Consider the following 22,844-nt stretch of genomic DNA (forward strand, 5'->3'; position numbering starts at 1 on the left):
TTGCTTCGTTAAATGAGTACTAGGCCCTGTCCCATTCCTCTCCCCTTAACGAGAACACTTCCCTCCACAATAAAGAGTGAAGTGATAGTGAAGATCGTTCCCTATGAAATGTGACACCACTATCATTAATATTATGCAAATTAGCGTAGTGAACGTGCTCCCCTACGTCACGCGCAGCACCGACGTGTCTACACTACAGGAAGGAGCCTACTACTATTTTCATTCACGTTTGAAAATGTCACCCTTGTGTCGAAAATAAGACAACCTACACATTCAGATCGTACAGTTAAATCCAGACTAAGGATAAATAATTTAACATAATGTATAACTGTTTGAGAAACATGGAAAACCAGCCGCTTGCCGAGTTCTCAACGTGACCTGGGTCATACGTGATACTCCCTTGGCTGTAAGTGAGGTACCGAGCTGGCGAGCTGCCAAGGGACATTAAGGGGAAATAGGCCCTCTCTCTTGCCCCTAAGTATTGGATCACCCTACCGCTCCGAGGGAACGCACAACTTCTAGGGCTAGGGCTCAAATCTAGGGCTAGGGGGAATAATAGGATGGGGCCCTAGATACTATTGCAGCCCTTCTAGGCGCTATAAATGTTATACAATGTGGTTTGAATTAAACAACACATCAATTAATCAACCAAACCAGCAATTTTAGAAATCAACTCCATTCTAGTCTTCACTTCTGGTGTGTGTGTGTGTGTGTGTGTGTGTGTGTGTGTGTGTGTGTGTGTGTGTGTGTGTGTGGTACTACCTGGAGGAGTGCATCCAGCTAGGGTGAGGAGGGAGGAGATGAGGACGTAAGGAAACCTCTGTACCATGTAACGTGAAATACCATCTAAGAGCCTGATGCATTACCACAGGCCTGCTGTCTCTGAACCAATCAGACAGCAGAGTTCGCCAGATAGGCTAGGCTCTGCCTAGCTGGTTAGCTCGCCAGATAGGCTCGCCACCTTTTTACTTACTTTTTGTTTTTGTATATGCGTGTGCGGTTAAAAAAGTCAGACTCCGCTGTTGTGTGTGGTAATAACATCTCCACACACTGATGAAGGGGTGAATGGAGACTCCACTGTTGTGTTGGAGGTAACGTCTCCAGAAGACTTGGAGGATTTAAAATGAACTAACGGGAAGAATCGTCTGAACACACGAGAACGTTCATTTGACCCACTGAGTAGTTTATTAACATTATGATTTATGAACAATTACAAATCATATGGCATCTTTAATGACTGAATATGTTGACTTCCCAACAGAACACAAAGAAACGATCTTCCGTTTAAAGTAATTTACAACATCGTTACCCTTTCCCATAGAACTCTTATCATCATTCATGATTATGTTGTTAAATCTGCTTTAAATCACGTTCCATGTCAGGCATGGCAAAATATAAACTGATTTTGGATTGATTTTTACCTTAGAAAGTAAATCTTTGTACAACCTGCTTAACCCAAAAGAAGATCTTCCTTTCATGGTTTATGCTGAACCTTCCAGAAGCCCAATAAAATGCAGCATTTGGAGTTCAGTGGAGTAATTAAATCAATCACAAAGTGTTGTACTTCCACTGAACGGGTTGACCCCTCAGAGCACCAACAGCTGCTGCTCAACAACCCGATGCACTACAGGTACGTCCATGGGTCCACAGGTATTCAAACGTCCCCCTAACAGCTGGTCCTCAACAACATCAGGACTGTGAGGACCCCCCAGACCCAAGCGGCCCCCTCTAATCTGACGCTCAGCAGCCCAGCTGAACACAGAGAGGGCTGAGAGATGAACCACGAGAGACACTGATGTTACCTGCTGCTTACCACCGGAACACAGACCTGCTGTGGGTTTAGATCCATGAACGATGTGTGTGTGTGTGTGCATGTCTGTGTAAATAAGTCTGTCTCTGTGTGTGTGTGTGTGTGTGTGTGTGTGATTAAGTCCAGTGTTTCCCATACATAGACCATTGTGTGGCGCGGCGCCACAGAATCAAGATCGAACGCCACGAATTGATTGTGTCCTTTTTTTTTTTTTTTTTTATATATATATATATTTTTTTTTTTTATAACGCGATTTGGAAATCTAAAAATCGTTCCGTCCATTCATCTCTGCATAGCACTACGGAGTGATAATAACAAAGACGTGAATCAGGCAATAAATCCAATTTCCTTGACAGCGGTAAGGTTCGGTGTGCATTAAAGTACAGACGGAGTGGACCAATTGCGAACTACTGCAGCTGCTCCAAGTTAAACCCCAAAGCGGACTACACCACCTCTCATACTCCGCATAGAATTCTATTCCGAACCGATTGAGGCGTATATATATGATACTTTTCTATTCCGATTGAGCTGTTCTTCCACATCTATGCGGATCAGATGTGTCCGCATGTAAACGCAGAGTTACATGCACACTCACTGACGGCCGCGTCGCCGTGCTGTGTCGCCCCCCCCCCCCCCCCCGCGCACCACACATTGGTCCTTGGTCTGTGGGAAACACTGAAGTCTGTATACGTTTGTGTGTGTATGTGTTTGTGTGCGTGTGTGTTAATTTCTATGTACATATGTGTTTGTTGGTTTGGGTGTGTTTATGACTGTGTACATGTGCGTGCTTTTCTTTTCTTTTTTTGGGTCTGTGTGTGTGTTTGTGTATCTACAATGGACACTCCCAGAGACGCTGAACCACTCTTATCTAACCTAAACCCAGGGAGGAGGACCTCCTGGGTGAAGGAGGCCTGGAAGGTGTGGATGTGTGTCAGTGTGTCTGAGGACCCCCCTCCTCCTGGGGACACTCTGTAGAAGGACAGAGAGCCAGCGGGCCGGTCCAGATACACTCCTACTCTGTTAGAGTGAGGGGGGGGGAGACGTATGGCTGTTCTACTACCGTTGTGATAGGCAGTGTAGACAGCAGCATCATCGTCGTCATCACAAATAAGACTCCAGGACTTGTTGTTCCATCCAAGCCCCCTGTCATCACCCCCTCCTCTCCTTGTCATTCCCCTGTATGCCACTCCTATACCAACCCGTCCTCCCCACTCTACCTCCCAGTAGCAGCGGCCAGTCAGACCCTCTCTACACAACACCTGGGGCCAGGAGTCAAACCTCTCTGGGTGATCCGGATACGACTGGTCCTCTTCAACCCACGTCACCTTCCTGCTGTCCTCAGACAGAGAGAGTAGTCTCTGGGCTGTGTTTGGGTCCAGTGTGAGTTCACAGGCATCTGACGGGAGAAACATGATTAGGCTGCTAAACCAATATTATTAATTATAATTATCATCATCATCATCGTCATCAATATTAAATAAACAGCATCACCAGCTCTAATTGAAATCTAAGGTGAAACACATGCATCATTCAAAACATGTTAATATGATTATTATGTGCCATAGCTAATGTAATGACCGGAATTAAAACAATATTATAATTATTATAATAGTGACAAGATGATAGTTTAATTTAATAGTTTTTGAATATAATATAGACATGTAATTATGATTAACAGTATCCTGATTATTATGGTGTTATGTCCAATGTTGTAAAATCATCACTCCTGATATAATCACAGCAATTATGTTAATGTTTATATATGTAAGATACATGATGTCAGTCATCAGCTTCATTCCCAGATATCTGAATGAACAGACGTCACCTCCTGCTGTGTGGATGGACTTTCCCTCTCAATAGTCAGTGTGCGTTGTGATGAATCAAACAGACACTTACACTTCTTTAGAGCTGGTTTCAGTCTCCACACTCCACTGTGCTCCACACTGGGGGGGGAAACAAAGTGAGAGCAGCATGTTGAAACATTCACCATCATCATCTGCCGTCTCATCACTTTCTACACAACATAAGTTACAGCTGCCTTTTCAAACCACTTCATCTAGCAGAGGGTTGAATCCTTGTAGGAGACATTGTCTCTGAATGGTGAGCTGTCCTCTCCATACCTGAGAGTGTCCAGTCTCCAGGGTGGATCCTCCAGTCCAGCAGAGAGCAGCGCAGCTCCTGAGTCTCCTGGGTGATTGTAGCTCAGGTCAAGCTCTCTCAGATGGGAGGGGTTGGAGCTCAGAGCGGAGGCCAGAGAAGCACAGCCTTCCTGTGTGACCAGGCAGCCAGACAACCTACACACACACACACACACACACACACACACACACACACACACACACACACACACACACACACACACACACACACACACACACACACACACACACACACACACACACACACACACACCTTTATTTATTCTATCTGGAAGAGAATATTTCTTACTGAAGTAAACAGATTAATAAAGTATTAATTCCATATGATGGACAACTTAAAGCTTTATGATTTAATTCAGATCACAGCCCGTCTAGAGCCTCCATCACCGAGCCTCATGTCTACACTAATGGCAATGGCAACTCCTCAGAGTTACATAACATATAACACATAACATACAGACAGCAACCCCTAACCCTAACCCTCACATGAGCTGGTCAGAGTTACATCAAATATAACATACATAACATGCTAGCAGTTAACAGGACAGCAACCCCTCACCCTCACATCAGCTGGCCAGTGTTCTGTCAGCTAGAATAACCTGTTAACTAATGACACACTAGCAGCTAACAAGACAGGAAAAATAAACAACCCTTCAAAAAAAAAAAAAATGATGTTCCTAAAATCCTCGTCCTGTAAAGTTCTGTTCCTCCTCTGGCCTCTTGGCCTCCCTCCTCCCATCTGTGCTCCACTGACATGTTGACCCCAGCCTACAAATGAATAATGATGCTGAATCTGGTGGGGATCTTAAGCCCAGTTCAGACCAAAGATTCCCCTCGCAACGAGGCTGTTTTGGAACGTCGCAGGGGAAGAGTTGCAGCAGCGTGACCCTAACCCTAACTTCAGGTCAACATTGGGGGATCGTAATTATTTCCTTCAAATGTGTTCAACCAAAAAGTGGCCATTTCAGTATTATTTATCTGTAATTTAATGATTAAATCCAAATTTTGTTTGTGATGATGTATGAAATAACCCATTCCATCAATTGACGATTTTACAAGTGTGTTATGAGTGGCGGGGCATGCACTCATTTAACATGCCCTGGGAATGTATAAATATTCTTGAAACTTAAAACTGGACCATATATTCATTAGAGTTGGATTTCAACTCAATGCAGGACCACTATTGTAGTGGATTTGACGAACATTGGAATACAATTAATTGTTTGGAGTGCTGCGGCAGAACGAATCAAGGAATGGGCGCAGTATTGGCCCAAAAGCAACAGGCCTACAATGCGCTTTACAAAGTAGGAAGGCGAGAATATAGCCTAGTCCCCCCCCTTTACACACAAATTCTCAAAGGGGATCAATAAAAATAAACCAACAGTTTTAGCAAATAGAAATCTCTCTACAAAGTTAGAACTGCTCCTGATGATATCGCTGCGTTGTCTCTGTGGAGACAGCGCAGCAACACCTCTACCCAAGCCCCCCCCCTCCCCGGAACCGCTGAGCCGTCGCATTTACATCAGAATGAAACCCAATAAACCGCCAATGTGTGTGTAGGGTCCGGGAGGCTAAATTGGGGTGCAAGCTCAAGCAACCTAATCGCAAACCTAAGTTAGGCTACTTTTTATTGTGATGCTGATGCTGTTGCGGCTCTCAGCTGTGCCAGAGCGTTCACAGTTGCTAGGGAAACCACCTGACGTCACCGCCTGGTGCAGCAGTTTGAACTGCCCCATGTTTAGAACATCGCAGCCCGTCTCGTCGCAAGGAGTTGGAAGGAGTTGCGAGTTGCAAGTCGTTGCGAGGCTAATCTTTGGTCTGAACTGGGCTTTAGACACGTGTCGTCTGTTCTTTTAGATCACAGCCCACCTAGTCCTGGATCATCCCTTACTATTAAACAAACCCAAAGACACATTTAACCCTAACCCTGACCTGAGAGTTTCCAGTGTACAGTGTGGACTCCCCAGTCCAGCAGAGAGCAGCTTCACTCCTGAATCCTGCAGATCATTGGTACTCAGATCCAGCTCTCTCAGACTAGAGGAGTTGGAGCTGAGAACTGAGGCCAGAGCTTCACAGCATCTCTCTGACAGACGACAGCCAATCAGCCTTCACACACAAAATAAAAGACCATGTTACTGTGTTTATGTCTTTAACATTTTCCATAATTGAAAGAGAAGTTACGCCAATGTTAATTTTTTTTATGTTTAAATTCTAATAATAAGCTTTAAAAAAAGCCTGACTACATGTGAATAGGTAGAATAATAATAATAAAAAATAGTAAACTGTACATTCTACATTAAATGTCTTTATTGAAGTTTTTTTGTTACTTTTTTTTTATAAAGACTCTTGTGCTGTAAAGGTTTGCACGTTGAGTAAAACTGACCTGAGAGTTTCCAGTGTACAGTGTGGACTCCCCAGTCCAGCAGAGAGCAGCTTCACTCCTGAATCCTGCAGATCATTGTAACTCAGGTACAACTCGCGCAGACTAGAGGAGTTGGAGCTGAGAACTGAGGCCAGAGCTTCACAGCATCGCTCTGACAGATGACAGCTATTCAGCCTGCACACACAATAAACAGAACATGTTAGGAACCCTGATTTAATGTTTTAGACGACTTTTCTGATAGTTAGCTATCAGAAACTTTTCTTTTCTGATAGTTATATAAAAATGATGATACATTATTCTTCTGTTAATTATATTGTGGTGATCACGGCCGTGGTCACCGTGTCCGGGTGCCGCAAAGGATCCTGGGAGGCTCGGGGGGAAGCGGCACCGCCACCATGGGAGTCGTGTGTGTGAGTATGAGAGAGTGTGTGTGTGTGAGTATGAGAGAGTGTGTGTGTGTGAGTATGAGAGAGTGTGTGTGTGTGTGTGTGTGTGTGTGTGTGTGTGTGTGTGTGTGTGTGTGTGTGTGTGTGTGTGTGTGTGTGTGTGTGTGTGTGTGTGTGTGTGTGTGTGTGTGTGTGTGTGAAAAAAAAGGCAACTCTCTGGGTCTTGCGTTGTGTAACTGCTTTAAACCTGGGCCCCGTTTCCCGATAACGATGGATCCAAGCTCGTACGATCATTCTCAAGAAGGATCTTGCGAACCTTCGTAAATTTCTTTGGAGCGTTTCCTGAAACTCCTCTTAACATGAACGCGCGTGCTCTGCTCTAACGACGTTTGTAGGCTTGTAACTGTCCACTGACACGGTGTTCAAATGGGCTCTGTAGGAGGGGGAGACGCAGGATTGTCGATGGAAAATAGGGTTAAAAAGGGTTCAAATATGTCCCCATCAAGGCATACAGCAGAGTATCCTACGAAAAGAATAGACTACAATAATACGTACACTGAAGATATTAAAACCCATTTGATTAGGCCTGGGCTGACATATGCTTTGTCAGTCCTAATCTTGAACGCACTGTGCGTATATATGTTTTCGAGGCATTTTCCCCCCTGAAACAATTCCATCTTACAAAAATCTAAAACAGCTTGTGTGACAACTACATTTATCATAATGTGCTAATTTCTTAGCACATAAAGAGCAGACTTTATCTGATTCCTTAAAAGGTTTCATTGATGGCGCGCACTCTCTAGTCTAGAATCTTTGGTGTAAACTTTAAAAATGCAACGCTCCATTCATTCATTATCAGTCAAAGGCAGAGGCTGGGCATTGACACACGGCTATTGCTGACCCGATAAGAAGAGCTTGGTCTAGATCCTGCCCATATTGTTGGGCAGGATGATGTATAGGCCTCTTTACACTGCCAAGCCGGTTCGGTCACAGCTTGGCATGCCCGGCGACTTCACCGTCTTATCTCAAGTTTCCTGTGTAAAACTGAGGGGGTCAAATCCCCCGTCCGTCACAGCGCGGGATTTCTTGGTTCACTGGAGAAGGCGGGGCTGCGCACAGAGTTTAGACCTCTTTAGAATAATTTGCATGCTCCCGGATTTTTTATTTTTTTTATGAATGAAGTCACCCGCATGTAAAAATGAGTTCACGTCAGTGTAGGCTACAAACGCGATTAACTATTTACAAGTCCAAAAACGCCAACATATTCTTTATTTTGCTGACTAAATTAACTAAATTGGGGTGCTAGCTCAAGCAGGCAATTTACCTCGGGTAGTGTTAACGCGTGGATCGTGCCGCGAAAAAGGCGTGCATAAGACGGCATATTTGGCAGTGTAAATACGCCTTATGATGGTGCTGGTAATGTAAGCGGGAAAGCGCGTGGCATTCAGGCACGCATTGCAGCACAGTTTCCCGCAGCAGTCTACGTTCACTTCAGAAACCACGCTCTCGATTGTGCACTCTACTATAAGGTCAGGGATGTTCGTTACTGTCTAGACACGGTCCAATTAATAATGAACTTCAACACAGCCTCACCGAAGCGCCTACAGTGCTTTATGGCAAATAATCGCAATAAAAAACGCCTGCAGAAATTCTCCGACACCCGCTGGTATCAGCATGATTTGTTTACAGTATGTCTTCTGTCATTGATCAATACGAGGACCAACCACAAGATTAAATTAAAATCAGAGGGAGACAGCAAGTGCAGCTCGAAAGCGACCTCCCACACAAGAGCAATGGAATCATTTGATTTTATTATATGCCTTGTCAGAGGGTTGCTTTGGGACGTGGCGTTTGATCGGTACATTTCGGCTGCGCATTTATTCTTGGAATTTTAAATTGCTGCAATAAATTATGTTGTTGTTGACTCTGTCTCGGTCTTTGCTTTTTAAATCTTACAGTAGTCTATGAGTAATATATTGGCGGTAACCACTGTTTAGGAGGTATTGCGAAATGGTGCCAGCTGGACATTCTGTGGTATTGGATGTGTTTTATTAAAACACATCCAATACCACTGAATGTCCAGCAGGTGACTCCACTGAGGCTATAGTAACGATGCTCTTAGCACCATACGAGCACCCCTGGAGCCCTCGTTAGCCAAGATCCCTTGGTGGCGGTGACGCTCCCCCCGGGCCTCCCAGGATCCTTTGCGGCACCCGGACACGGTGACCACGGCCGTGATCGCAAAAATATCATTTTCATTGGAACAACTCAAGAATTTATATTTTTTGTATGCGTATAAAGTCTTTGTTATGTTATACTTTTTTACACGTCAAACAATTTAAGACATATTCAAAATAAATAAAGGCAACTCTCGGGTCGTGTGGTGTATTGTGTAACTGCTTTAAACCGGGTCTCCCGTTGGGTCATTCCTGTGCTGCTCGCCAAAATATAATAATTCTAGGTAGACCTATAACCTTTGATTGATGCAAATACTGTGACTTCATTTGTTTAACTCGCACTCTCCCGTTAACAGGAGATTGTGGGAGGGCACTATTATTATATTTTGTGTATATAATTGAAAAGATGCAATGGCAACTCGGATAACTTTTCAACTTTTCATTTTCGCACCGCACATACAACAAGGTATAATATGTCCAATGGCACCACCCTGATAAACGTGGTCAGCAAGGGTACTGAGTCATTCGATTATATATTTAGACGACATTTAGGATTGATCCTTAAACCAGGGGCCAATAGTCGTCTTTTAATAGTCTCCTGATACGGAACTGTTTGCACGTTGAGTAAAACTGACCTGAGAGTTTCCAGTGTACAGTGTGGACTCCCCAGTCCAGCAGAGAGCAGCTCCACTCCTGAATCCTGCAGATCATTGGAACACAGGTCGAGCTCTCTCAGACGAGAGGAGTTGGAGCTGAGAGCTGAGGCCAGAGCTTCACAGCAGTCCTCTGACAGATCACAGGAATTCAGCCTGCACACAATAAAAAGAACATGTTAGGAAGTGAGATTAAAAGTGCTTAAAGGATCCAACTAGCTCACAGGAGAAACATGGTGTAGCTAACGAACAGCACAGGGCCGCCATGGGGCCACACTGGAGGGGAGGACGTCCAGTGATGCTAACGCCTCCGCTCTCCTCGCTGCTATCAGGGATCAGGGAGTGAGCTCAAGGAGAGGACTGTGGACATTCAAACTTCCTTCATCAGTCCCCTGATGGCCGTAGGGATCCTGAACTCTGTGTGAACAGAGTCAGACCTAACGAAGCAGAGGGCTGCGGAGCCAAGGAGGGCCTTCAGCGCTCTATCAGACCCAATGCTTCCTTCTGTGAGACTATTGATTCATTAATTCAACCTTTTATTTTGATAAACCATCATAAATGTGCTTAAGCTCATTTACATAAACCTATAACACTGAGGGCACTTGCCCTTCCTGACTTCAGACACTTATAGGGGGCTTCAAAACAAGGACGACTATGAAACCCCTCTGGGGCTTTGCTTCTCTACATATTCAAACCTTTGATGTTATTCTGTATCCCTACATATTAAATAGATACATATTGTTCTGTATTTCTACATATTCAATCGTTTTATGTTGCTCTGTATTTCTACATATTCAATCTTTTTATGTTTATGCATTCCTACATATTCAATCTTTTTATGTTTATGCATTCCTACATATTCAATCGTTTTATGATGCTTTGTATATCTACATTTTCAATTATGTTGTTCTGTATTACTACATAGTCAATAGTTTTATGTTCTGTATTTCAACATATTAATTTATGTTGTCCTGAATTTCTACATATTCAATTCTATTATGTTGCTCTATATTTCTACATGATCAATAGTTTTATGTTGTTCTGTATTTATTCACATTAAATGGTTTAATGTTGCTCTGTATTTCTGCATTTATTGTTCTGTATTTCTACATCTAAAATTGTTGGACCTTGTTCTGTATTTTATGTCTTCAATTGAAGTTCTGAAGATAAAATATATGTAAAGTATATCTGTAAAAAATGATGATGTAACAAAGACCTTATAAAGTCATGGCAACAAAAAAGAAATTGTTGAGTCTTTCCTATGAAAATTATACATTTATGAACTTGAAATGAACTATATATTCATACAGCGCTCTTCAAGTCACCTTACATTGACTTCATATAGGGCTTTACAGTGAAGGGGGGACCTCACTTACCACCACGAATGTGTAGCATCCACATGGGTGATGCACGGCAGCCAATCGGCGCCAGAACGCTCACCACACATGAATTGTGAATGTGTGATTGGACTGTCATATTATACTTTGTTGTCCCAATTGTCATGTACATTACCTTTAACACACACACTTACATACACCTATATGCATGCTTACACTACCAAGGGACCACAATGGAAATAAGCCCATGTGCTTTTATGTGTTATCCTTTTGACCTGTTCATTTGTAAGCTTACGTTTGTGCATGCTTCAATAAAGAATTTCAATCACTTCAATCAATCAATTACACACCAGCTTGAGGTGGAGAGTGAGGGGATGAATGAATCAGCCATTTAAACAGGGGGATGAATAGGGGGCCAGATGAATGAGCCTGGTTGGTCAGTTTTAGCCAGGACCCGGGGAATCCCCTACTCTTTTTGAGATAAGTGCCCTGGGATCTTTAATAACCTCAGTGAGTCAGGACCTCGGCTTTACGTCTCCTCTGAAGGACGGCACCTTCCACAGCCCAGTGTCCCCGTCACTGCACTGGGGCATCAGGATTTATGCTCTGGCCAGAGGGAAGAGTGCCCCCTACTGGCCACCAACCGACACCACTTCCAGCAGCAGCTCAGTGTTCCCAGTTGGTCTCCCATCCAGTACTAACCAAGCCCACCTGCTTAGCTTCAGAGGTTCAGCTAAGGCAGGGTCTACATTGGTCTGGCTGCTGGTTTATTTAGACCGATAAACTTTGATGGATGCAAATACTGCGACTTCATTTGTTTAACTACCACTGACCCGTTAACAGGGGATTGTGGGAACGCACTTTTATTATATTTTGTGTTAATAATTGAAAAGTTGCAATGGCAACTTTGGGATTACAAAAATTACATTTTTGCATCCCACATAAACAACAAGGTGTAATATGTCCAATGGCACCACTCTGATACATGTGGTCATCAAAGGTACTGAGTTATTATCTGATATAGTTTGACATCATTTAGGTGTGATTCTCAGACCAGGGGGCAGAAGGGAAAAGTCTTCTGAAACCGAACCTTGTGGTGTAACAGTTTGCACTTAGTAAAACTGACCTGAGAGTTTCCAGTGTACAGTGTGGACTCCCCAGTCCAGCAGAGAGCAGCTTCACTCCTGAATCCTCCAGTTCATTGGAACTCAGGTCGAGCTCTCTCAGACTAGAGGAGTTGGAGCTGAGAACTGAGGCCAGAGCTTTACAGCATCTCTCTGACAGCTGACAGCCATTCAGACTTCACACAAAAAAACAGAACATGATGAGAACCGTGATTAAATGTGATTCAACTATCAGAAAAGACTTGTCTGATAGTTGAACAAATGATTATACATTAGATCTTTAAATGGTAGTTACATATTAGGTTTACATTTTTGATACTAACAAAAATGCTATGACAGAAAACTGTATCATAATATTACTTTTATAGAATTATGTATATTGTGTGCATCGTAAAACATGTTATAAGTATGCCTACAGATATATGTTGTATGTTATTGTAACTTTTGTATTCTAGTATTATATACAGTATATTGTATTGTGTGCATTGCAATACATGTTCTTAGTGCACCGTCAGAGATGTTTTGTAATTTACTATAACTTTTATATTCTAGTATTATGTATAGTGCTGTATTGTTAATACATGTTATGAGTGAACCTACAGAGATGTTTTGGAGGCTTTGACCAATGGCAGCAGCCCCAGAAGACCCTCCTCAGAAGCAGAGTATTTCTTCAGGTAAAACACGTCCAGCTGCTCTTCTGATGTCAGTACGATGAAGACCAGAGCTGACCACTGAGCAGAGGAGAGAGATTCAGTGGAGAGACTTCCTGATGACAGGTACTGTTGGATCTCCTCCACTAGAGAACAGTCATTCAGTTCATTCAGACAGTGGAACAGATTGATGCTTCTCTCTTGAGAGAGATCTCCACCTATCTTCTCCTTGATGTAATGGACTATTTGGTTATTGATTTGTGACCTCCTTCCTGTCTGCCCCGATTGAACGTTTATTGTTAGATTGCCCAGTAATTTACTTCCTCTTGGTCCCAGCAGACCTTGTAGGAGCATCTGATTGGTCTCTAGAGAGAGGCCCAGGAGGAAGCGGAGGAACAAGTCCAGGTGTCCGTTCTCACTCTGTAAGGCCTTGTCCACAGCACTCTGGTAGAGGGGGAGGAGTTCAGCTTCCCTGGAGGTTGGATGTTCTTCTGAGAGCAGGTTGACACCAGTGTTGATGAAGGACAGAAAGACATAAAGGGCAGCCAGAAACTCCTGGATGCTCAGATGGACGAAGCAGAACATCCTGTCCTGGTGCAGTCCACACTCCTCTTTAAAGATCTGGGTGAACACTCCTGAGTAAACTGAGGCTGCTCTGATATCGATGTCACACTCTGCCAAGTCTGCCTCGTAGAAGATCAGCTGGCCTTTCTCCAGCTGGTTAAAAGCCAGTTTCCCCAGAGAAACAATGATCTCCCTGCTCTCCGAACTCCAGAGTGGATCAGTTTCAGCTCTCTCATGATACTTCCTGTCCCCCTGTATGGACTGAACCCTCAGGAAGTGGCTGTACATCTGAGTCACGGTCTTGGGCACCTCTTCTCCTCTCTGGGATGTTTTGAAGAAGTCCACTAGAACTGTAGCAGTGATCCAACAGAAGACTGGGATGTGACACATGATGTGGAGGCTTCGAGATTTCTTGACGTGAGAGATGATTGTGGTGGCCATTGTCCCCTCTCTGAATCTCTTCCTGAAGTACTCCTCCTTCTGTGGGTCGGTGAACCCTCTCACCTCGGTCACCATGTCAACACACTCAGCAGGGATCTGATTGGCTGCGGCAGGGCGTGTGGTTATCCAGATGCGGGCAGAGGGAAGCAGGACTCCCCTGATGATGTTTGTCAGCAGCACGTCCACTGAGGTCGGTTCGGTGACATCAGTCCAGATCGGGTTATTCTGGAAGTCCAGAGGAAGTCGACACTCATCCAGACCATCCAAGATGAAGACTACTTGGTCATGGTCGTATCTGTAGATTCCTGATTCTTTGGTTTCAACAGAAAACTGATGAAGAAGTTCCAGTAAGCTAAACTCTTTCCCTTTCAATAAATTCAGTTCTCTGAAAGTGAGGAGAAATGCGAAGTCTATGTCTTGGTTGGCTTTGCCTTCGGCCCAGTCCAGATAGAACTTGTGTGTTAAGAGAGTTTTACCAATGCCGGCCACTCCGGTTGTCATTATTGTTCTGATTGGTTTATCTTGTCCAGGTAGAGGTTTAAAGATGTCTTCACATCTGATTGGTGTTTCCTCGTTGGCTTGCTTCCTGGATGCCTTTTCAATCAGTCTGACCTCATGTTCCATGTTGACCTCTCCACTGCCTCTCTCTGTGATGAAGAGCTCTGTGTAGATCTCATTCAGAGGTCTCTGCTCTCCTGCTCTAGCGATTCCCTCAAACACACAGTGGAACTTCTTCTTCAGATGAGCCTTGAGTTCATGTTGCCACTGGACCGCAACAGCTCCTAAATCCCAAACCAGAAGAAACATACCATTCATATTTCCAAGCAATATTACTGGTGTAAAGAAAAAAGTATTATAAAATTCTACTTTATATGGATCTTATAACTTTATTAGTAGTGCTTTCGTTGTTGAGTATCAGTGGTATCAGTGACTTGCTAACCTGATATAACAAGATAGTGGTGCATCTCTTCCACTGAGTTATTCTGCTGTTGATCTGCCGTTTAATGTTTAAAATTCTTTAAGCTGATACCCCCACAATAACCCTACATATATGGATCAACCCATTTAACCTATATATGAGTATCTTACCACTCCCCAGCTTGTCGGCCAGTTCCTCCTGGTTCATCTCCATCAGGCAGAGCTTTGTGATGTCTACCACTCCCTCTATGGCGCGCCTCCTCTGCTCCTCGTTCTTATCATCCTCCTCCTCCTTCTCCCTCTGACTCTCCGAGCATTGTGGGTAATCTGAGAAGAGATCCCTCCAGAGCTTCTTCAGCTCCTTGTCTAGAAAAGCGTGTGCGTTCTCCTCAGCCCTCTGGAACAGAACAAACATCAAGGAGAACTTTACTTTGAACTAACTGAGGACATCAGAAGCATCTGTCCTAGATTAACGTCTCCCTGGTCTAAAGAGGGAAAACTGGAGCCTATAAGCTCCACAAGAGATGCTTTTATTGCCCATGTAGAGCCAGGGGCACCACTAGAGATTGTGGGCCTTATCAAATAATATATTGGGCCTCCAACCTAGACCACCCACCAGCCTAGAAAATCCATTTGACCACCCATAGATTGATAGACTAGCTCTAGTGTAGCCTACTGCTAATTACCTAATACTAAGCCTGCTGTCATTGACCATTGATGTATGAATGTAAGAGGTACATGAGTAAGGCTGGGACAATGTGTCGACGTAATCGATGACGTTGACGCATAAATTACGTCGACGCGAAAAATGCGCGTCGATTCGAAAAACCCAAAACGAAGATGGCGACGGAGCGTAGTAGCAACGCGAGTGGCTCCTCAGACTATCATAAGTGCAAGGCGCCACACACTCATTCCTCTACAGTATGGGAATTCTTTAATGTAAAAGGAAACGATTCCGTGATACGTCGTCTTTGCAAAATGGAGATGACTTTCCATTCTAGCACCACGGCAAATGCACCAGCACCTGAAGAGGTGCCACCCGGGAGCAGCTGCAGATGACTGAGCAACGTAGACTTCAAAGAATGCATTTCTTTGCACTTTTATTTTTGAATTTAAAGGCAATAAACATGCATTGCAATGTTAAGGAATTCATGTTTTTTTCATTCAGATATGTAAATCAACATGTATAAATTGCTATTAGTCAATTAATGGGGAGATAATCGATAATCGAATCGAACTGAAAAAATGAATCGTTAGATTAATCGATGCATCGAAAAAATAATCTCTAGATTAATCGTTTAAAAAATAATCGTTTATCCCAGCCCTATACATGAGTGGCATCTCTCATTGCTGTTGCTGTTCTGGCAAAAGGCTTTCCTCTTGAGAAATTCATGAAATTCAGTGGTGCTTTACATTTTGGTCAATTTGTTCCCAAAATTTGTCAGATGCCAGTAATGTTACACTGGCTCTAAACACCTCAGTAAAATGGGACAGAAAAGACACAGACTGTCTTCATACTCTGCTATTACTTTTCACCACTAGGGGTCAGTATTCACAGACCTACCCTGGCTGTATAGTTGATAAGTAGAAGAAAATGAGTGAAGGCCTAAATAAACAGACTTCCCGGGTCATCCACCTGTCTCCCTCATTTATTGATTCATATTTATGAATTTCATGTTTTATGAAGAACTATTTGATTGATAGGGAAGGAAGGTAAATAAATAAAAACCTTTGTTTGTATAAACTGTTGGCCCTTTTCCTCCCTCTCAGCTCTCTGTTTCTGATACCACGACTTCTACATCAACGACGACGTGTCAAACTACTGACAGTCTGTTCTCCGTCTGTTCTGCTTGTAAGCTGACCGAGTGGAAGACTCTGTGCTGAAAACTGGATCCACGCAAGACTGAACCATGCAATAAAGAGAGAGAGGTGGAATATATAGACTATACTGAACATTTAGCCAAACATGGAGGAACAAACCCCTTGTTTGTTTAAATTGCTACGTTTTTTAGATAACATTTTCACACTAAATATATTAACTTGATTATGATGAATTCCCCCCCCCCCCCCCCCCCCCTCCCTTTACGGCGCCCCTGTTTAGAGCTGAAGTCAAATGTCTTGTTTCATTTACACACCTTGATCAGCTCTGCTTGATGCTGCTGTACAGACTGAGCACTGGTAACCTTTGACCTCTCCTGTGGTCGCCTGTGGAGACAGCGTGCACACACACACACACACACACACACACACACACACACACAGTATCTTTTTAATACAAACCTGATTGTAAATATCAGTCAGTAAAACTACTAGTTTGTTGGAAACTCCTACCTCTCCTCTCTGGAGGGGCGTCCATCTTTAAGTCTAGGAGGATGATCCATAGACCAATTGCTCTTCAAGGAGACACAGCTGGGTCCAGGGGAGTCCGCTCTCTCCTTCTGGACTCTTATAGAAAAACAAGAACCAGGATTTATGGATGTTTGATCGATGCTGTCGTTTTATAATCTTTGACAAATCCTTACCCTTCCTCTCTGGAGGAGCGTCCATCTTTAAGTCTAGGAGGATGACCCATAGAGCGGTCGCTCTTCAAGGAGACACAGCTGGGTCCAGGGGAGTCTGCTCTCTCCTTCTGGACTCTTCTATAAAAACAAGAACCCGGATTAAAGGATGTTTGATAGATACAGTTGTATAATATCTGATAAATCCTCACCTCTTCTCAATAGACTGATTTCCATCTCTAAAGTTATGCGGATTATCCATAGACCAGTCACTCTTCAAGGAGACACAGCTGGGTCCAGGGGAGTCTGCTCTCTCCCGCTGCTCTGGGCTTCAACACAACACACACAGCTTTTACTAAGACTGATGATGGAGTCATGAGATATCAGTGCTGAGCTCTGAGAAGGACAAAAGTCACAGACAGAGAGATCCTCTTCTTACCTCTTAGCTTTGCTCTGGCGGCCATGTTCCCCAGACAGAGTGGTTTTAGAGGTAGGAGCCCCCTCCTCTCTCTCCTCATCCATAGTAGACTGGAGACCTGGACACAAACACAATGCCATATTGTTTCTCTGGATTCTCTTTAAGTACCAAACATGAAATGACTTCAGTGAAGACTTCCTATCTTCCTTCTGTCTGACACACACACACTATCTGTCCCACAGTCTAGAACTACACAGTCAATCTCAACTTATGTCAAGATCACAAACTCTATCCCTCTCTCCGTCTAGAGCTACATTCTAATCATGCTCTGTCTTCTCGAATCTAGATCACATGCGCGCGCGCACACACACACACACACACACACACACACACACACACACACACACACACACACACACACACACACACACACACACACACACACACACACACACACACACACACACACACACACACACACACACACACACACACACACAATGCTTCTAACACGTTCATTTAATTATGGCCAATTATTTATTTACCTTTAGATCCGACACTTCCAAACCATCAATTCTTAACTGTTACCAATGAAACTCTGACCGTTCTGACCTCCCTACAGAATAAAAGTCCACAATACAAGGAAGGATCCGTATATAATCGGCCTCAACACGGTAAAACTAGTTACTGATGTCCTGACGCATACTCCTCCATTAAACCTATTTTACACCACAAACATGGATACAATCAGCTTGGACTGGAAACAGATTAATTTAGTAAGAATAAATTAATATAGTTTGAATACTTCTGGTAAGAAAACAGGAATTCAGGAAACGGTACCTTATCTTTTCCGTGACGAAACGTGTGCTGCCCGTGTTGAATGGAAATATAGAATAACAAATGCAAGGAAAGGAGAGAATAAAGAGATTTAGGTGTTCACCAAATAACAGAGAAGTGTTTAGAAGCGAGACAGGACATTAACAAAGGTTCTGAGAGTAAAGATTGGGCTGCTTGGGTCCTTATGGCAGACAGATCAGAAAGAGGAAGAGCTTTGAATCACAGCTAACTGCGTCACATCGTTTATGTGAAATTCCAGTGAAACCAGAGAATGTCTAATATGAGACGGGCTCTGGCGAAACTAAAGTAATGGCGCGTTCACACCAAAAGCGAAGGGGCGGCGCAACTTCCATACAAAGTCAACGTATAGACGCGTTCCAGGCGACGGGCGCGTTCGACTCCATACAAAGTCAACGTATAGTAATGCTGTAGCCTACTTTATATCGTCTGTGGGGAAATCCTGGGACTCTCAGAGTATCAAACTACAACTGGAAAAAAAGAGAAGCTTAGGAAACACTTTTATTTTGAAAACTTCTGAGTTAAGGGACATAAAAGACAACAACCCCAAAAACACGCTGTCGGAAACACCTCGGATCAAACCAGGGACAGGACAGACCCGGAAGTAAGTTATTACCTCTGAGGCTAATTCAAGGCTAGTTGCTATTCAACTCGCATGTTGCATGGTAAGAACTTGGCTGGTAGTACCTGGGTTTTGAAAAATAGCGGGGGAGTTGTGCTGAGTGTGGCGCTGCGCCCCCAGGAGTAACAATACTCTGATTCCCTACATCTGTTTATTTACAGACGTATTATATTGGATTCATCTAATTGTTTCCTTCATTCCTCCTTCCGTCTTCAACCAATGAATGAATCCCAACGTTAGAGGTGTTTCGTTTCCATGCCGACTGTGTCATCTCTACACCCAATCAACACTAGATACACTGCCCTCTAGGGGTCGTACTTGGTTAAAGCACAAATAACCTTTTGTTGCGTACAGAACGGAACTTTGTTTAATCGATAAGAATAATTAAAGGCACCCAGTGCAACTTTCGAGGCTTAAAAATAAACATTAAATTTCTAGTCTTTTTTACACGTAGTAAGTTTCAATAACTCCATACAATTACATACCGACATTCAAGCAGCAAAGATGAGACGTCGTTGTGTGGTGAGAACTGATAGAAAATCGATAACAACAATGCCGCCATTTTCTTTATTTTTTGTAACCTACAATAAATAAAGCAGGCTTCCAGTCAATGGAAAAATGGCTTCTCCCCACCGGCGGTTGTTGTTTACGATTTTCTATCAGTTCTCACCACACAACGACGTCTCATCTTTGCTCCTTGAATGTCGATATGTAATGGTATGGAGTTATTGAAACTTACTACGTGTAAAAAAGACTAGAAATTGAATGTTTATTTTTCATTGAATGTTTACATAAAGTTGCACTGGGTGCCTTTAAACAAACAAAACTAAAGCAGAATTAATACATCAGGGGCGCTTGAGGGGTGGGGGGGGGCTCACCATCCTGAACAGAGGTCAATCAGTCAGACGGTTTGAAGCAGCCCCTCTGCTGTGAGGGAGAGCCCCCCAGGACTAAAGAGAAGGCCCAGCGTTTAGGACCCTCTGCTGTGAGGGAGAGCCCCCCAGGACTAAAGAGAAGGCCCAGCGTTTAGGACCTTCTGCTGTGAGGGAGAGCCCCCCAGGACTAAAGAGAAGGCCCAGCGTTTAGGACCCTCTCAGGGGGTGAGGATCAGGGGAGCGGTGAGAATGAGGTTGCGGCCCGCTGCTCTGGGCTATCGTCTATCTACTGGACATGACTGCAGTGTGGAGGTCCGGCCAGCAGGGGCAGCACTGAGGAGGCCTCAGTCCTTTGTGTGTTCTGGAAGAATGGCAGAACGTCTCACTGGTGTCCCACTGGTGTCTCACTGGTGTTGAATCAATCCTCGCGGATGGTGTGCCCTCGCATAACTTGAACGCTGAATGATGATTTCGATAAGTTAAACTCATGTGCTGAAACACGTTGGAGGGTTAGCGGTAGAAGCTTCTCACTAACTCTGATGACAGTTATATTATCTATGTTTCATGAAGGAAGGAACTTCAGCGATTTCTAGATTAAATAAACATAATTGTAACTCGGTAATGTGCGCATGTTTATGTGTTTATTCTTTTTTTTAACCTTTATTTTTCCAGATAAAACATTAAGAACAGTTTCTTATTTACAATATTGATCTATTGTATGTGCGTATGTGAGTGTGTGTTTGTATATTTTTCCCCAGATTAGTTTTTTTGTGTGTGTGTGTGGTTAAAAAAGTCGGACTCCACTGTTGTGTGTGTGGTTATATCCTTTCCAAACACTGATGAAGGGGTGAATGGAGACTCCATTGTTGTTTGTGGGGTAATATCCTCCCTCCCCACTGATGAAGGGGTGAATGGAGACATACGAGAACTTTCAGTTGATCCACTGAGTTGTTTATTAACATTATGCTAGGAGGGAAGACATGCAGTAAAGGACCACCTGTCTGAATCAGGCAGCCTCCGGCTGTACGTGACCTCATCAGCCCAGAGTGAAGGGACGTACAGGTGTACTCTCAGGTACGCAGACGAAGAAGACGTAACCCACATTGAACCGAAGATATCTGAAGACCCTATTGAAGGTAGGCTCTTGGTGTAAATACAAAAGCAATCTGTGTGATGCTAAAACACCTGTGGTGGGAAAAAGCGACATTCTGTTTACAACACATGGGGGGGTAAGGCAAAGGTCTCCATTGTCTTCTTTACTGAACCATGTTAACTGGACCAGTAACTGAGGAGCCACCTTAGACAATGTGATTGAAACATGTTTAATGTGAAGGTATTAGGATGTGGATTGCAGTCATTGTTATAATGAGTGTTATTATTATTATTATTGAAAGAATAAGCAACATTCTCTTTTTCTGTTCAGAGGGATCTTCTAGCACAGTTGGGATCATTTTAGTAGTCGTGGATCCCGTTATCATTTTATATATCATATAACCGATAAAGGTAAAACCACTACTTTTCATTCATTAATAACATGTTTACTACACATTTTTATTTTATAGAATTTCTTGAGAAAGGTGGGGAGGTAACTTCTGGTTTATTTATGAGTGATGTGGGACTGTGTAGTTTTACAAATAGGATTATGAAGCTATTATTAATATAATATAACATTTTTGTTACTCTTAGGCCAAAGAAGGACAAGGAAGGAGCTCAAACAACCAAAGTACTGAACCCTCTCAGGAAGTCGTTCCTCTGTCTGAGATAACGGGTTCAACCTCCTGACCTTATTACCGTACCATCAGACACAGCAGGGTAAGACTGTGGTTGCAGGAGCCAGGATCTTTACGTTGTAATTTAGGGGTGTAACAGTAGAATGGGGGGGGGGGGGGTGCTTTGTAGGAGGGACTGACCAGCTTGAGGAGTGAGGCGGAGATGTGTAAAAGGTGAGTAGGTGTGGTCTGTAGGGGCTGATTCTGACCTCTGAGTCCTCTGCTGGGATTAGAGATTATGCCCGGTGTCTTCATCTGAGATGGACTGGGAGGATGATTTCATTCTGCACCAGAGAAAGACTTTGAAAAGGTCAAACAGACAATGTGATGGGTACAACCGAGGCAACTTCAGCACCACAACAACAACAACAACATGGACGACCTTGGTGACACACCACAGAGCACACATCCAAGAGCAAAGAAACATGTATCTGGATTAATGGGAATGAAACGTTTTCTGACTGGTCCCTTGAAAAGCGTTGACATTTTTGTCATCCTTATGATCCCACTATTTTCTTTTACGAAACTTAAATTCATCTTTAAGGCAATGAATGGATGAGTTGTAACATGCGTCCATTATCTTACTGTACCGTCAGTGGAATTGTCTTCTGCACAGATTTAAAAGAAAAGCATCTCCAACGGATAACAACAATTGTTATGTATTAATATTGATCATTTTATTTGTATTAGGCCTATAAAGTTGTAATCAGCCATTTTCAAAGACTTTTTGAAAAACGATGTACTGTATATTCTGGCAACCCGCCTTCTCCAGTGAACCGCCTCCTCCCCAGACCGGACACAACTTTACTGGGCAAAAAGGCCCGTTTAATCCAAAAAGTCTCATACTGAAAATAACTAGAAACCTGGGAGGAATCGACGGTCCTATCCCACGAGAACCTGTCTCTCCTTGCCCGAGCCACATGGCTGAGAGAGCCCTGATTGAGTGGAGAAGCAGGCTATTCAAGCCCTGCTTCTGCACCTGTTCCTCAGGTGCTCTGCATTTAGATAATTGGCCCCCGCTCCAACGCCCTCAATGGCACCATCTGGGGGTAGACTGCTTCCAGGGGTGCTGGGCCGGATCCGGGTTGCCACACTCCTCTACCCTTTGATGAAGCTTCGGGGCCTCGTGTTGGAGCGGCGGTCCTGCCTGAAGCGGAGCTGCTCCCGCTGCCGGCATCGCCCGCTGCCTCGTCTCCGGCTGTGTC

General features: G+C 43.7%; 1 protein-coding gene and 2 long non-coding RNA genes across 11 annotated transcripts in view; 1 reads left to right on the forward strand and 2 right to left on the reverse strand.

Annotated features, from left to right (window-relative positions):
• Nucleotides 1–22,844, reverse strand: part of LOC130377463 (uncharacterized) — a 77,213-nt gene that overhangs the window by 47,230 nt on the left and 7,139 nt on the right. The gene's annotated exons all lie outside the window — the stretch shown is intronic.
• LOC130377413 (NACHT, LRR and PYD domains-containing protein 3-like) lies at nt 876–19,211 on the reverse strand. Of its 3 annotated transcripts, XM_056584532.1 has the most exons (15): nt 18,359–19,211; nt 17,540–17,636; nt 17,313–17,429; nt 17,125–17,241; nt 16,934–17,047; nt 16,738–16,807; nt 14,774–14,999; nt 12,630–14,466; nt 12,032–12,205; nt 9,551–9,724; nt 6,353–6,526; nt 5,902–6,075; nt 3,931–4,104; nt 3,707–3,753; nt 876–3,206 (listed from the first exon to the last, which is right to left on the reverse strand). In XM_056584532.1, the coding sequence occupies exons 2-15, from the start codon at nt 17,620–17,622 to the stop codon at nt 2,575–2,577; spliced, it is 4,113 nt and encodes a 1,370-aa protein (XP_056440507.1). In that variant the 5' UTR covers nt 17,623–17,636; nt 18,359–19,211; the 3' UTR covers nt 876–2,574. The 3 variants fall into 3 exon arrangements, with proteins under 3 accessions (XP_056440507.1, XP_056440508.1, XP_056440509.1); XM_056584533.1 differs by lacking the exons at nt 5,902–6,075; nt 6,353–6,526 and having other exon boundaries at nt 879–3,206; nt 18,359–19,209; XM_056584534.1 differs by lacking the exons at nt 5,902–6,075; nt 6,353–6,526; nt 9,551–9,724; nt 12,032–12,205 and having other exon boundaries at nt 883–3,206; nt 18,359–19,206.
• LOC130377474 (uncharacterized) lies at nt 18,401–21,722 on the forward strand. Of its 2 annotated transcripts, none has more exons than XR_008894187.1 (3): nt 18,401–18,977; nt 20,841–21,006; nt 21,294–21,722. It is a non-coding gene; the product is annotated as an uncharacterized LOC130377474 (long non-coding RNA). The 2 variants fall into 2 exon arrangements; XR_008894188.1 differs by having other exon boundaries at nt 21,557–21,722.

Source organism: Gadus chalcogrammus, chromosome 23 (assembly GCF_026213295.1).
Source record: "Gadus chalcogrammus isolate NIFS_2021 chromosome 23, NIFS_Gcha_1.0, whole genome shotgun sequence".
NCBI classification, from domain to species: domain Eukaryota; kingdom Metazoa; phylum Chordata; class Actinopteri; order Gadiformes; family Gadidae; genus Gadus; species Gadus chalcogrammus.